Source organism: Gobius niger, assembly GCF_951799975.1.
Source record: "Gobius niger genome assembly, chromosome: 14".
NCBI classification, from domain to species: Eukaryota; Metazoa; Chordata; class Actinopteri; order Gobiiformes; family Gobiidae; genus Gobius; species Gobius niger.
In genome coordinates this window covers 6,087,951-6,102,069 of record NC_136865.1, presented here as the reverse complement: position 1 = coordinate 6,102,069, position 14,119 = coordinate 6,087,951, and the positions used below count along the sequence as shown (strand labels likewise).

The 14,119-nt window shown below is 42.4% G+C and overlaps 2 protein-coding genes across 2 annotated transcripts in view; one reads left to right on the top strand and one right to left on the bottom strand.

The window, feature by feature from the left end:
* Positions 1-1,357: 1,357 nt before the first annotated feature.
* On the top strand, positions 1,358-3,451 carry tnfa (tumor necrosis factor a (TNF superfamily, member 2); the record flags this gene model as incomplete). Its single annotated transcript, XM_079570313.1, has 4 exons — positions 1,358-1,519; positions 1,626-1,656; positions 1,765-1,818; positions 2,804-3,451. 4 exons carry the CDS (start codon positions 1,358-1,360, stop codon positions 3,256-3,258), a joined length of 702 nt encoding a protein of 233 aa, XP_079426439.1. The 3' UTR covers positions 3,259-3,451.
* Positions 3,452-13,166: 9,715 nt separating this feature from the next.
* The window catches only part of gabbr1b (gamma-aminobutyric acid (GABA) B receptor, 1b), a 247,609-nt gene continuing 246,656 nt past the window's right edge, over positions 13,167-14,119 (bottom strand). Inside the window, exon 22 of the mRNA XM_079571221.1 lies at positions 13,167-13,747. Coding sequence (XP_079427347.1) covers positions 13,457-13,747 — 291 coding nt within the window. The 3' untranslated portion in view covers positions 13,167-13,456. The remainder of the gene's footprint in view (positions 13,748-14,119) is intronic.

The window sequence follows — 14,119 nt, the reverse complement described above, 5'->3', positions numbered from 1 at the left end:
GATTTTTGGAAATCATCTATAATCCATCTATGGAGGAGCTGGTGGAGAGAAAAAGATTAGTTCAGGAGGAGATTAGTATTTCTGCTTCGCCTTTTTTTTCTTTTCTTTTTTTTTTTACAATGCTGCAATATGCTGATAATCATTATACTGACTTCAAGCAGGATATGTTTATTTAAGTTGGAAGCAGACGTTTTTATTAATCCAAGTGAAAACAATGCAGTTTAGGCGACTATTATTAGGTTCCTCACCAGCTTGGGCTAAAAGAAGAATTAAGCCTTTCAAGGATAATTAAATAAGAGCTTTTTGTTTAAAGGTAGTTGTGGCTGACATACCCTGCATATCAATGTCCCTATTATTAAAACAGCTGTGAGACAGATATATCAAAACAACATGTACTCGGGGAAGCACATGTCCCAGAGCTGAAATGGTTGAGAACCACTTTTCTAGTGGGTCGTGCTTCCCAGAGAACAGTTTTTTTATTTCAATATTTATGGACCAAAGACATAAGAAAATGCTACGTTAGACGACTCTCTTATGACTCCACTATTACTTTAACACATTCCATTGAATATATTTCCTACTGAATAAAGATACAGAGATATGGAGAGGAGCAAAGTGGTTGAACCGCCCCTAAATACATGACCATGATGCTAACGTTAGCTTCATGCTACATGCTAATCTGTTAGTGCCAGTGTGAACCCTTATGGGGATTATTTTCCTTTCGACTTGGCCAGGCCCCCGTGTTGTTGCTGTATCTGTTAATTCAGCCATAATTGATGTAGTGAGAACGCTTTAAATGATTTATTTTTGTCGTCATAAAGTGGACCTGATCTCACACCTCTGCACTTGACTCTGGTGGAGACCTAAAGCTCTTAATAGTTAATAATTGGAGAAGGGGCTGGGATTGTGGAAGTGTAGGGCAGATCTGACGACCCGACTCGTATCTAAAAGAAAACAAAATCGTAAAACATACACAACATTTACATTATAGAAGTTGCTTCATCAGTCAAACTAATATATAACTTTGATACGTTCACCTCTGGACAGATGGGTCATGTGTATAAAACATTTACTAAAAATTCCTACATCCTCACCTTTAAGTACTTAAATCACATCACAAGTGCACAGAGTTAATTCAAATCCAGCCTCTCGCAAGGTTTTGTTTACAATATTTATCTAAAAAATCCCACTTGGACTGCGGGCGCGTGGACTAACCTCGCTGCAGCCTCTCCTTCCTCTTGTGACATCACCGGACTTTCCCCATCTGCTTCTCGTTTGAAAGTATTTAAAGCGCCGGCGCGGCACCTTTGCTTCACACATTTCACTCAGAGCTCAAGGAGAAACTATCTACACGGCCATGGACCAGGAGTACAGGATCGTAGTGGAGCAGAAAGAAGAAGGCCGGGAGGAGGAGCAGAAGTTCTCTTTGTGCACCAGGACCAATGTGGCGCTGGCGCTTTTCACCTTGTTTTTGGTGGGTTCGGCCGCTGCTGTTCTACTGACGAGGCCTGGAAGCAAGGTGGGATTTCAGAAATCATCATAATCATCCTATAATATGGATTATCATTATCATTATCTGCTAAGGAAGTAACTGACACTAACCCAAGCTTCTCTTTCAATAACAGGGTCCACAACAGCAAGATGGACATTATGAAGGTAAGAGTGAACCATGAAAATGTATACGTATGCTTAGTATTGTTTTTGAAGTACTTTTGGCTGAAATGACCCGAGTGGAGGTACTTATCCTGTGTCCTTTGTCCACAGAACTACGGCACTCTCTAAGACAGACCTACGTCAGAGCGGCCATTCACTTAGACGGTAATTATCACAACTCTACACGACTTTACAACTACTACAACACCTCCTCTTCATCCACTTGTAGTATCAGTTAGAGGTTTGTTTCTAAATACAGCGACTGAACCTTTTTAACACGGATGTGAAACTACTGAAAACACAAAAAACTGCTGAAAACACCCTTTCACTTCCATCCGATGTCCAGCGCAATAAAGAACCGAATAATAAACTAACTACAACTAGATACATGCATCACAAATCATTCAATAATCAGAATTGGGAAACACTCCTATATTGAACGATACAGTAACTCCGGCCACATGAACATTTTCCGCTGTCAGACTCAGGAACAGTGAATAACCTGTTACCTGTTGGCCTGTCATGATATCAACATTTAAAGTTCGCTATATTGAGGCAGGACAGTATCACAATAAACGTCATTACCACTTGATGCCACTGAAGCCAAGCAAAAACATGGAAGTCTCAGTCTTCTCATCTCTTGTGCTAAAGGTCTATTGACATATCCTTTAAAATCCTTTCCTTGAAGCTCAACAAAACCAGTTTTCTTTGGTAAAATCGTTGAAGTAAAGCAAAAAAGGGGATAGAGGAAAAATGTAAATAAATGTACTGATGATTATTGAGCCTGAAAATATGTTTCTGGCCTAGTTACCTGCCATTTGCCCAGTTTTAGTTGCCGTCTGTCAGGACATTAACAAATCTGACCATATCTTGTTCCCTGATCATTCTATTTCTAGTTTATGTTTCATGCTACACAATTGCGCCAAAAACGTCCTAGTTTGTGAATGTACCTTCACTGACAATGGTAGATGAAGGTTCTTGAGTCATCTTCTGTACTCTGCGGTGACAATAGCAATAAATGATGCTCTTCACTTAGGCTCCCATTGAAATTGTGAAGAGCGCTGACTTTTTTAAAGCCCGTTCTCGGTTCTGCCCTTCTTTGACGTTTGTTCACCTTTTCTAACCCGTCCTCCTCCCTTCTGTCGCGCAGGTAAATACGATGAGAGCACGGGCACGGTGGTTTGGCAGGAGGGCACGGACCATTCGTTCGTCCAGGGCGAGCTGAAGCTGGAGGGTAACGAGGTGGTGATCCCCGTGAGCGGGCCGTACTTCGTCTACAGCCAGGCGTCCTACCGGCTCACCTGCAACAGCGACCCCGAGGACCCCCACAGGCGCGTGCACCTCAGTCACATGGTGGAGCGCTGGTCGGACTCGTTCGGCGACCCCGAGGAGCCCGAGTACCGGCCCATCCTACACTCGGTCCGCACGGCGCCCTGCGAGAGGCACCCTCAGAAGGGACACTGGTTCTCCGGGGTCTACGTGGGCGCCATGTTCAACCTGAACGCTGGAGACCGCCTCCGGACCAATCTGACCAATAAAACGCAGCTGTTGTCCCAGCTGGAGGACGGACACGGGGAGACCTTCTTCGGGGTGTTCGCTCTGTGAGGACTGTGGACTTGAGGAGAAGATCCGAGTCCAGGAAAGTGCCGTTACCTGCTGCTCACTACTGACTGTTTACACTTTTATTTATGTGACCTATTTATTTAAGCCTGTGTATTTATTTGTATTTATTACAGTGTTATTATTATTTATTGACTTATTTATTGAAATGACCTGTGTATTGTGCCTGTGGTGCTCTTGAGTGAATTGAAAGTGAATTAAAGATATTTAAAGAAGGTTTTTTGTAATGTTTGTGAGTGTGGATGAGCCAGACAGCATTGGTCAGGAGGCCTCCCCATCACACAGCCCAGTCACGCTCAGCAGTTAGTGAGGCTTACTCACTTTTGATTGAGACATCATGACACACAAAAGAAGTTATCACAGTATAGGCCTTGCATATATACTATGAATTTACTTAAAGGAACAGGCCACCGTTTTTAACATACTGAGATATGTCCTTACCTGAGCTTAGACCAGTTGATGTGCACCTGTCTGGTCTTTGCGTGCCCCCAGTCACGCAAAACAACCAAAGATGTTGTTAGCATTTGGCCTCTCCCAGCATATTCCTATAGCTCCAAACGGGGGTGAAGTTAGAAGCGACCAAGCCCTTCCACGGGCACAAAGACCAGAGAGGTACGTATGAACTCGTCTAAGCTCAGGTAAGAACATGTCACAGTGTGGAAAAACAGTGGCCTGTTCCTTTGAAGAGTTTAATAAATAAGATAAAATGAAAGATGGAGACGTCCATTTCGGTCCAGTGGATGTTACCATTGTGTTCTTACTAAAGATAAGTGCTGGAGCGTAAGGAAGAATGAAACAATAAAGAGACACTGATCAAAGAACCAAAGTTAGACAGAACCCATCACCTCAGGACAGACTTCTTACTGGCCTGCATCTTCCCTCTGGACCACAGAAGCTCACTCTCGTAGTAATTATCTATTATTAACTTTAAGGATGTTCACAATTCAGTTTGATCTGCATAATAACATACAGGGACATCCAGGTTGAAGGGTTGTTGGATCAGTAGGTTGAGTACTCGGTTAATAGACTGTCGTGCTCTGTATTGAGTCAGAGCTCCTGCCATTGATAACCAGCATCTTCTAATGTGATTGATCTGAGCAAATAAACCATCCAGCCATAACGCCTGACGGTAACAGAGCTGATGTGGTTGAGTGGTTAAGCTACAGGGCCTTAAAATGTCTTTTGTGTTTGTGAAGCGTGGGTTCAAGTCCCTCCTGAATTGTTGTTCTGTCTGTGTGACTGCTCTGTGGCCAACTGGAGCTTTTGAACTTATAAGTAATAATGAAAAAACGCTTTACTATAAAACTTCTCTCGTTATATAGCAAAGTGTCTTACTATAAACTTATTAATTGTAAGTTTCGCACCAGGCAGAGAATGTCAGGAGGACGTCTGTTCACGGTCATGTCTCTGGCCTTGGTCCACTGAGATTTGAACTCAGAAACCTCAGATTATGGGTGACAGATCTTCTTACCGACTCCTCTACTCCCTGAGCTCAGGCCACCACCAACCAGAACCTTCAAGGACAAATCTAACCCCGAAAGGAACCTAACTCACAGTATTGAAAAAAACACAAGGGTTTAAACTACTTACTCTTCAGTGTCTGTAAGAGAGCGAGAATCAAACCCAGTACCTTTTTGATCAAAGACACCTGAACCAAACGCTCTACTCACTGAGCTGCTGACATTAGAGACAACAGACTTTTAAACATTATTAATCTCAGCAAAATGAATTATGCACGTCTGTAGCGTTAAGTAAAAGTAATTGTTAGTGAGCTGATGTGGTGGAGTGGTTAAGTCACAGAGCATCCTGAAGTCACGGGGTTTGTGGGTTCAAGTCCCTCCTGTCACTGAGCTGGTCAGCTTGCTAATGTCCAGATTGTGAGTACAAACTCAATATTATGGATATTCATAGTTAATTGTGATTAAAAGCTAAAAACGTAAACATTAAACTTACAGGCCGATCCCACTGGACCATATAAGATGCACATACTGGCCCTCCTGAGTTATTAGTAAACTTTGTATGTACATGCTTAATATCTTGGGTTAAAAACATCCTGCTTGACAAAAAAAAGTTGTGACAAAATAGATCTCACACTCTGATATTTAGGTTTGATGATCGCACACAATCTGTGGTGTTGCAGTTCCGTTCTCATTGAAACATTTAAATGCACACTTTTAAATATGACCACATTTAGAACGAGTGTAATGGCCTTAGTTCTGTCTGACCAAAACAATGCAAAGTGCATAAGAGACAAAGTGCTTTTTAAAATGAGATATTATGTGATTATGTGATTTCTAACCATTTTTTAGCCTTTATCAGTACTTTCATCTCCGCTACATGTTTTGAACTGGATTAGCACATTGAGTGGACTTCGCCAAACACATTCATTCCCAGTGACCTGGGTCAGAATAATAATGTCAGAAAACACCAGTGGCTCAGTCTCAGATGTTTGACCTGGTTTGAAAACTTTGTAAACCCACACGATTCTTCACTAAACACCACTCATGGATTCCACTCAGTTTATTATTCAGATCACAACCTTTGCTGTATGACACAAATGAGAGAGAGAGGGTTTTATTGACCTTAATTTAACCAGGAAAGTCCCACTGAGCTTAAGGATCTTTTGTACAGGGGAGTTCTGGCCCCAGAAAGGGACCTATTGTACATGTTTTTAGTGGTAGGGGAAACCAGAGTATAAGGCAAGGCAAGGTGAGGTTTTTTGTAGAGCACAATTCATACACAAGGCAATGGAAAGTGCTTCACAGTTGCATAAAAATAAGAAAGTAGATCAAATCAATAAAACATCATCACAACAACATTCATTAATTACAGGGAAAGGCAACAGTGCAGATAAAAAACATTCAGGTGATATACTCAGGTAAAAAGTGTTTTCAGCCTGGATTTGAACATGATCAGTGTTGAGGCCTGTCTCATGAAGACTGTTCCAGATTTTTGCTGCATGAAACTGAAACGCAGCTTCACCGTGTTTATTATTAACTGGGAACCACCAGGAGACCCCTCCCTGAGGTTCTCAGGGCCCGAGATGGTTCATACGGCTCTAACATGTCAGAGATGTACTTCGGCGCTAAACCATGAAAAGACTTAACAAGCAGAGCTGTTTTAAATTCTATTCTCTGAGTGACAGGAAGCCAGTGCAGAGACCGGAGCACTGGACTAATACGGTCGTATTTCCTGGTTCTGGATGTACTGCAGCTCTAACAGTGAGCAGCCATTACAGTCATCTAACCTGCTGGAGACAAATACATGGATAAGTCTCTCTAAGTCTGGTTTTGACACTATTCCTCTGACCTTAGCCATGTTTTTCAGATGGTATAAAGCTGCTGATGTTATTTCTATGATGTGGCTGTTTAAGTTCAGCTCTGAGTCCATGATCAATCCTAGATTTGTAACCTGATTTTGGGGTTTTAGAGAGAGATGCTCGAGGTGACTGATAACACTGTCTGTGGGCCAAAAACAATGATCTCAGTTTTGTCTGAGTTTAGTTGGAGAAAGTTGTTTTGCATCCACAAACTGAAACTGATGCAGTGACAGAGAACATCTACAGGCCCATGTTCACCTGCCGTCAGTGACACGTAAACCTGAGTGTCATCTGTGTAGTTATGGTAGGACACATATTTGCTGTTTATTAGCTGACCCAATGGAAGCATGTACAGGTTGAATAAGAGGGGTCCCAAGATTGACCCCTGGGGGACTCCACAGGTACACCATGACCTGTGTAGGCATGTTCTCCCTATGCAGACATGGGGAGAACATGCAAACTCCACACAGAAAAGCCCCGTCCAGGTGGAAATCGAACCCAGGACCTTCTAGCCGTGAAGCACAAGCGCTAACCACTGTGCTACCGTATCGCCCTTTTCATACAGGCAGCTTTGGGCGTTTTAGTTATAAAGATTTTTCAGTTTAGTTTGTTTAGTTTGAACAGGCTAGTTATTAGTGAAAAAATGTCTAGAAATCTTGATTTTGCTTTGTTTTTGGGCCGTTCAAAACTCAATAAATGGGGCTAGGAATTAGATGCGGTGTTTGTAGTTGCTACTAAATTGGAAATATGGCCGAAACATACAGATACTTGCATACTCTATCGGCTATGAAACAAAGTTCATTTGTTTCTGGCATTTAAATCTTCTCCTTTTTTGGCTTCTCCTTTTCTCCCCTCAGTCTAATATTTTCAGTTTTGTGGAAAGTCAGGGCTTCTTCTTTTAGCCCAAATGTGAAGTTGCCAACAGTTCGTGGTCTGCCCCGGGGCTAAAAATAGCAGCGTTGAAAGCGAAAGCGGGGCTATCCCTTCAGCGGGTCGTACCATTTGTGCGGGCTGTGCGGGGGTGCTGTGATCATGAGTCCTGGGGGAGTTCCCTGATCTGTGGAAAATATGAGGAAGTGTCTCACTTTTCTGACAGACCTGTGAGAGAGGGCAAGGAGCTGGGGATTATATCTAAAGACTGATGAGGGGGGGAAATCCATATATGGACTAAAACAACCATTAGTGTTAACAGTTAGTCAAGCATTGCTCAGTGAGTATTTTTAACCCATTTTGTCTTTTTTATCTCAAGGAACAATTGTTTTCTTCCAAATTCAATAACATCCTACAAATATTATTAACAATAGGGACAATCAACCCCACACACTGTGACAACCTGCCTCAGTAAGTAAGTATTTTTTACAATAAGATGATTTACTAACCTGTAACTAACCTGTTTTGCAGTGTGGTAAAGACACAGCCAAGTGGCGACCCACAGTATGCAACACAAATCCAAAGGGTACCAGATGGTGGCGCTCTTGTGCTGGATCTCAGGTGTGTTCAAATGTTATTCAGGGAGATAAATGTGAATCACAGGTCCTCTGTCCAGGTCTATTTAAAACGCAGCCCTAGAACATATTTGGTCTGGCCATTTCCCCACAATTAAACATTTAGTGAAGTTAGAACCGTGTCAGGATCTAAGGCATTACCCTACCAAGACTACTCGCTCCCACCAAAATACAAAACTGGACTAGGAAGTTTGCACTTATTGGTAATTTAGTGCGCAACAATCACAGCGAGGTGATATGCAAATAGAAAGTAATCAGCACGTGAAGTGAAAAAAAGAAGGGGGCCAAGAACAGAGCCTTGGAGGCCACAGTTTATTCTGGTAAAACCCCTCTTTTAAGATGCGTTTCCTCATATCACTGAATTGAGTTTTTGTTTTTTTTGGTGACAACAACTGTGAATGTGAAAGGGGAAGTCGCACACGATCAAATGATTCTCACAAGATATAACTAGATATTTTAATATCCAGCTGCGAACCACACTTCTATTATTCACTCACAATAAAAATAGAGGATTAGGGGACAAGTGTGATCAAGAAGGTTCTTCATTTCGGCCCCATTGACACACAGTGATATCAATATTAACAATGTCCCAAGATTGATAAGTTCATATATAAGAGGTGATAATCGATGATTTACTCAGTAAGAGGTAAGCAGGTTGTCGGTTAAATTCCATATCTGATCAGTGCATTCTACTGTTGGGTCCTTGAGCGAGACGCTTGACCAAACCGGTGTTTACTCTGGTTTATAGACAATACCATCATCATCTGCTCTGGTGTTGGGACTGAAGTGTCCACAGCTGCTGGAGATGTCCCATTGTCCCATTGGCCACACCTGGGCTAGACTTTGTTGCCAGATAAGATGGTAAACCTCCACTTTGGGGCATTCCTCCTTCACTCCAAGGAGGTGCTCTTCTTTTCTCCTTAATGTTACCACTTAGATAAGTACTTACCACCGGCATTCTCCCATTACACAAAGAAATCAGTACCAATAAATGAGGAAAAAACATTTTGTAATCTATTAAACAAAAGCAGACGACCTCCTCGAATCATAACAACCAGGTTTATTCATAACTGTTGCATTTCAGGTCTGCAGTCGTATATTCCGGCATATAGAAATATAATTTAATACTGTTCCACATGAAATACATATTCAAACGCTCCGATTATGTACACGTCAACACTTCGTATGTACATTTAGGCGTGGCCCACATCCACCGTCTCAACGTCTACACAAAAGGTCGGACACACGGACACGTATTTACAGGTTTTTGACACGATGCACAAGAGTTCTCGCGGCCGTCGTCCCATCGGAGCGACGGGAGTTAGCCAATCACATTGCTACCACAGAGAGGACGGCTAACTCCACACCGGCTAATGTCCCACAGTGCGACGGGATGGGCGGGCGAGCGAGCACGACACAGCAGCAAAGAAGAGGAGTGCTTTTTGAGGGAAGGGTGCTCTCTTGGTCGCCTTTTGAAATCATGACATCATCAAAGTATCCTAGCATGAACATAAACACAACCCATTTTGAGGAAGTTTGGACTCTACGGATTTGTGACCATGATGGCAGATGACGATGATGATGACAGTGACAAAGTGACGTGTTGTTTTGGCAACTGAGCTCCAAGCCGGTCGTGGATGTCTTGACCTTTTGAACTTGCTGTTGCCGATTCATGATGTTGAAGCAATCGGCGCGTTTTCCTTTTGCGGCAACAAAGCAGCTGCTGAGCGTTCGGAAATTCCATTGTCAGTGGCCTAACGAAATGATATAGCAATACGCCAATGGTGACGCGTTAGAATTTAGTTTAGTGTGTCTAAGGGGGTCATTTATCAAGTGTTGTTGTGCAAAATGAGGAGCATGTGCTAAAGTGGATCAGCAGCAGTCATTTGAGCGTTTTTTAAAGTTTTTTCATTTGTATCAGATTAGTGGCCCTAATACTGTAACACACCCCATTTCAAATGTTGAATTTGGTGCAACAAATATAGCTGTGCGCCGCTTTCCAGGTTGCACTCGCTATTTAGCGCCTGTTTTTTTTATAAATGACCTCCTAAGTTAGTACATTTTCAAAGCACAATAGCTTTTAATCATAGCGTTAAATGTAAGCATGTTATTTAAACATACAGTGCCTCTCGAAAATATTGATACACCTTGAACTTTTGCACATTTTGTCATGTTTACAACCCTAAACATAAAGATTTTATTGTGATTTTTTTTTACTGAACGTTCACACACAAGTAACAGACGACTGTGAAGTGAAAGCAAAATGATACATGATTTTGTTATTTTTCAAAAAATAGAAAAGTGAAAAGTGGGGCGTGCATAAGTATTCATACAGCATTTTTCTGAGTGCATTAAATTGCCTTTATAACATTCCTAATGACTGCAGAATGTTCACACCTTGGCCGAACCATTAAAAAGAGGCCACCTGTGTGTAATCTACTCTCAGTATAATTACAGCTGTTTTGTGAGGGCCTCAGAGCTGTGGTCACTAAACAACATCATGAAGGAGCACCAGAGAGGTCAGGGATAAAGCTGTGGAGAATCATGTTACTTGTGTGTGAACAAAAAAACAAAATAAAATCTTTATGTTTATGGTTGTAAACATGACAAAATGTGCAAAAGTTAAAGGTGTATCAGTACTTTCGTGAGGCACTGTACGGTAAGAGTATTAAGTGTAAAAGCCTGATAGGACCTTTAAGCAGTGGAGGTTCCTGTGAGCACCTTTACGTGGTAAAACTAAGCCATTCACATTGTTTTGCTCATAATCCTGACAACATATTTGTGCTTTTTCCAGGTATAAGAGCATCACAGTCGCATTCACTGACAGATTCCAGTGCCGTCACGGCCAATTTGTTCATTCAATTTGTTCAAACTATTGCCAGTTTCTTTTCAGTCTTAAAGTGATAGTCTATAAAATGGCAAAACGAGGAGTGACAGAAAGAAATCTGAAGTAAACGATCAAGCTCCCGCCCCCCTCCCTCCTGATTGGACCTGACAGGCCGGTCCACAGGAAGCTCGTCTCATTGGTCAAAGTGGTGGCACCGGGAATGAGCAAAGGGAGGGACTTAAAAATAAAATGATTGTTTGATATTAATTATGTTATGTCACATTGCAGGCCTAAGCGACAATTAAACATAATCTATTAAAATTGTAAAACACTTCAATTTACAGACTATCACTTTAAGAAGGCTCTTCGGCTGTTGCTGTAATTGGCCGGTATAAAACCAATAACACAATAGCAGAGTTCCGTGATGTTTTACTGCGCTATTTACTTACTTTTTTACTAATATTTGTAGTTCCAAAACAAGTCAAACATGTACACAAAGCAGCTGGAATGAAAGTTCAAATGAAAAACAGAAAAGTGAGGAGTTTAAATGGTCTTATTCAGAATATTACATCTTGATTTCATTTTGACACGACTACTTAAACGTTTCTTATATTATTGAACAGGTTTGAAGCCGTTTCTGATTGGTTGCACTTTTTTTTTTTGCCAGGAGACTAACAAATTTGCACTTGAAATCAAACCCTATTCCTGTTGCTTAAAAATATATTGCAAAATAAGTCTTAAGTCCTATGTCGAAATGTGTCAAATCAAGGAAAATATTCTGAATATAAGTGATTTTAACCCAAGCAGAGGTTGTTTCTGTGGTGTAAACAAGCACGTCGCACCCCCAAAACCCCCAATCGATTTTCACGAGTTACTCTTGAAATGTCTGCGTTCAGGAACGTTCCAAGTATCGTCGCAGTCCAAGCGCCAGCCGCTCACGTCTGTACAGCGCCTGCCTATACGCGGGTCTCCTTAAACAGAGACCGATAGACGGGAATAGAAAAAAGAACCACCATAGAAACACACAGAGGAGCTAACATGACAAAGAGAAGTCTACTGGACACGAGCACTCACTTTGTCGAGACATCATCACAGAGGCTGCCCTGGTCTGCGGAGCTTTGAGGCTACAGTATGAGTACGTCAGGTAAATGCTTCGGGCGTCGCGTCTCCGCCCAGAAAACGCCTTTCCCAAAACAGTGGCTTGCTTTTTTTTTTGCTTTGAATCAAATCATTCTCAATCACGGCGCCCTCTGGGGTCATTTTATAGAACTACATTCCAAAAACCCCCTACAGGTTTATTCTGGACGCATAAGTTATTCAACCCCTTAACTCCCACCTGAACCGAGGGCATTTTCTCCAGTTTGGCTTTACCCCAGTCCAAAAGCTTCTGGAAAAAAGCTGTGAAAATAGCAACAAAACTGAGACGAAAACAATGATGGAAATGTGACAAAAAAGCGAGAAAAACATTGACAAAAAGTGACGAAAAATTGATGAAAAAGTGGCAAAAATGTCACAAGAAATTGACAAAAATTGACAAAAATGTGACAAAATGTGACAAAAATGTGATAAAAAATTGACAAAAATATGACAAAAATATGACAAAAATGTGATAAAAATTTGACGAAAAAATGACAAAAATGTGACAAAATGTGACAAAAATATGACAAAAATGTGATAAAAATTTGACAAAAAAATGACAAAAATGTGACAAAAAATGACAAGAAAATGACCAAAAAGTTACAAAAATAAGTTGACTACCCAACAAAAAAATGATGGAAAAAAAATCTGATGACGTGAGGAAAAAGATCCTCTCGGTTCAGGCGGGAGTTAAAAGGTTAAACAATGAAGGAATATCCAGGCGGTGCTGTCCAAACTGTTACAAAATAAGTCTGAATAATGTATTATATAAAACCTCCCAATCAGTCAGATGCCCCTCCTGTCACTGGGATAAAGCTTCTTACCATAAAACTAGTATGAGCGTCAAAACTGACCGACCCTCCAGTAATATGAAGAATGCAAGATTTGTTGTTGCTTTTGAGGAAAAAATGTGAATACTGACATTGTTCCCCCGGGCCAGTGGTGGGTAGACCCTGTTTATGCTCTTTTATTTTAGTTCTGGTATGTGTTTAGGCAATGACAATGTCTATTTGAGAGTTGTATTTGTCAGAAATGGCTCAAACTGCAAAAACTGATCCGGCTAAATCCCAAAGTGAGCCTTGCATCAAAAGGTTTGCTGATTCCTGCCCTAGAGCAAGACATCGAACCCCCTTCACCTTCTCCAGTGGCAGTAATGTGGGCATCTGCTCATGAAGAATAATAGGATAAGCCTGGTTTACTGTCTGACACGTCTTTTTAGTTCCAAAACAAGCCACTGCTTCAGGACGCCCCTGTCAAAGTCACTTCTCTACAGCTTAACACCGTCACTTTTTCCGACATGACGCGGCCCTCTGCCCTCTCACCGTCACTTCCTCAAAACTTCCATTCCCACTTCCTGCTTTTCTTTTTTTTTTTTCTGTTTCCTTGGGTCCCGCCTCACTTGTAGAGCATTTGCAGCCGGCTGGTGTGGCAGTTGTTGCGGTTCAGCTTGCCGTCGGGCTGGTACAGGTTGGAGTTGGAGAAGGTGGGCGGGGCCGTGGTGAGCGGGGCGGGGTCCAGCGTGGGGGCCGGGTAGCCGGGGGGCGGGGCCAGCGCGCGCGTGTCGCTGATGGGCTGCGGCGGGGTGCCGCTGTGGTTCTGGTTGGTGATGGTGGACGCTCGCCTCCGGGAGCGCAGCGCCTGCCGCTCGTGCAGCTGGTTCCTCAGCTCCGACACGCGCTCCTCTTTCTGCGGCACAGGGACAGAAGCGTCGTCACAGAGCAGGGGGGGTGGGGGGTGGGGGGGGGTGTCAGGGGGGGGTCGTCATCTCAAACACTGCATCACTGTCTTACGCGTGATGGGTAGAAAGTGCAACATTGATCTAAAACAGCTCAGACAAAACATCCAGCAGTTTCACTTCCTGATTATTCACTCTAAGCTCCTCCCTCCCACCCACCTTCCTCTTGCTCCCCTTCGCTGTGCAGCTGCTTCGACGCAGAGACAAAGAATATATATATGTAGGGCTGTGGTGAAGCTGTAGTGTGTGTTTTTTACTTTGCAAGGAAAAGATTAAGCTAAGTGAGAGATGGAGAAGTGAGGAAAGCATTTCATACACCTCAG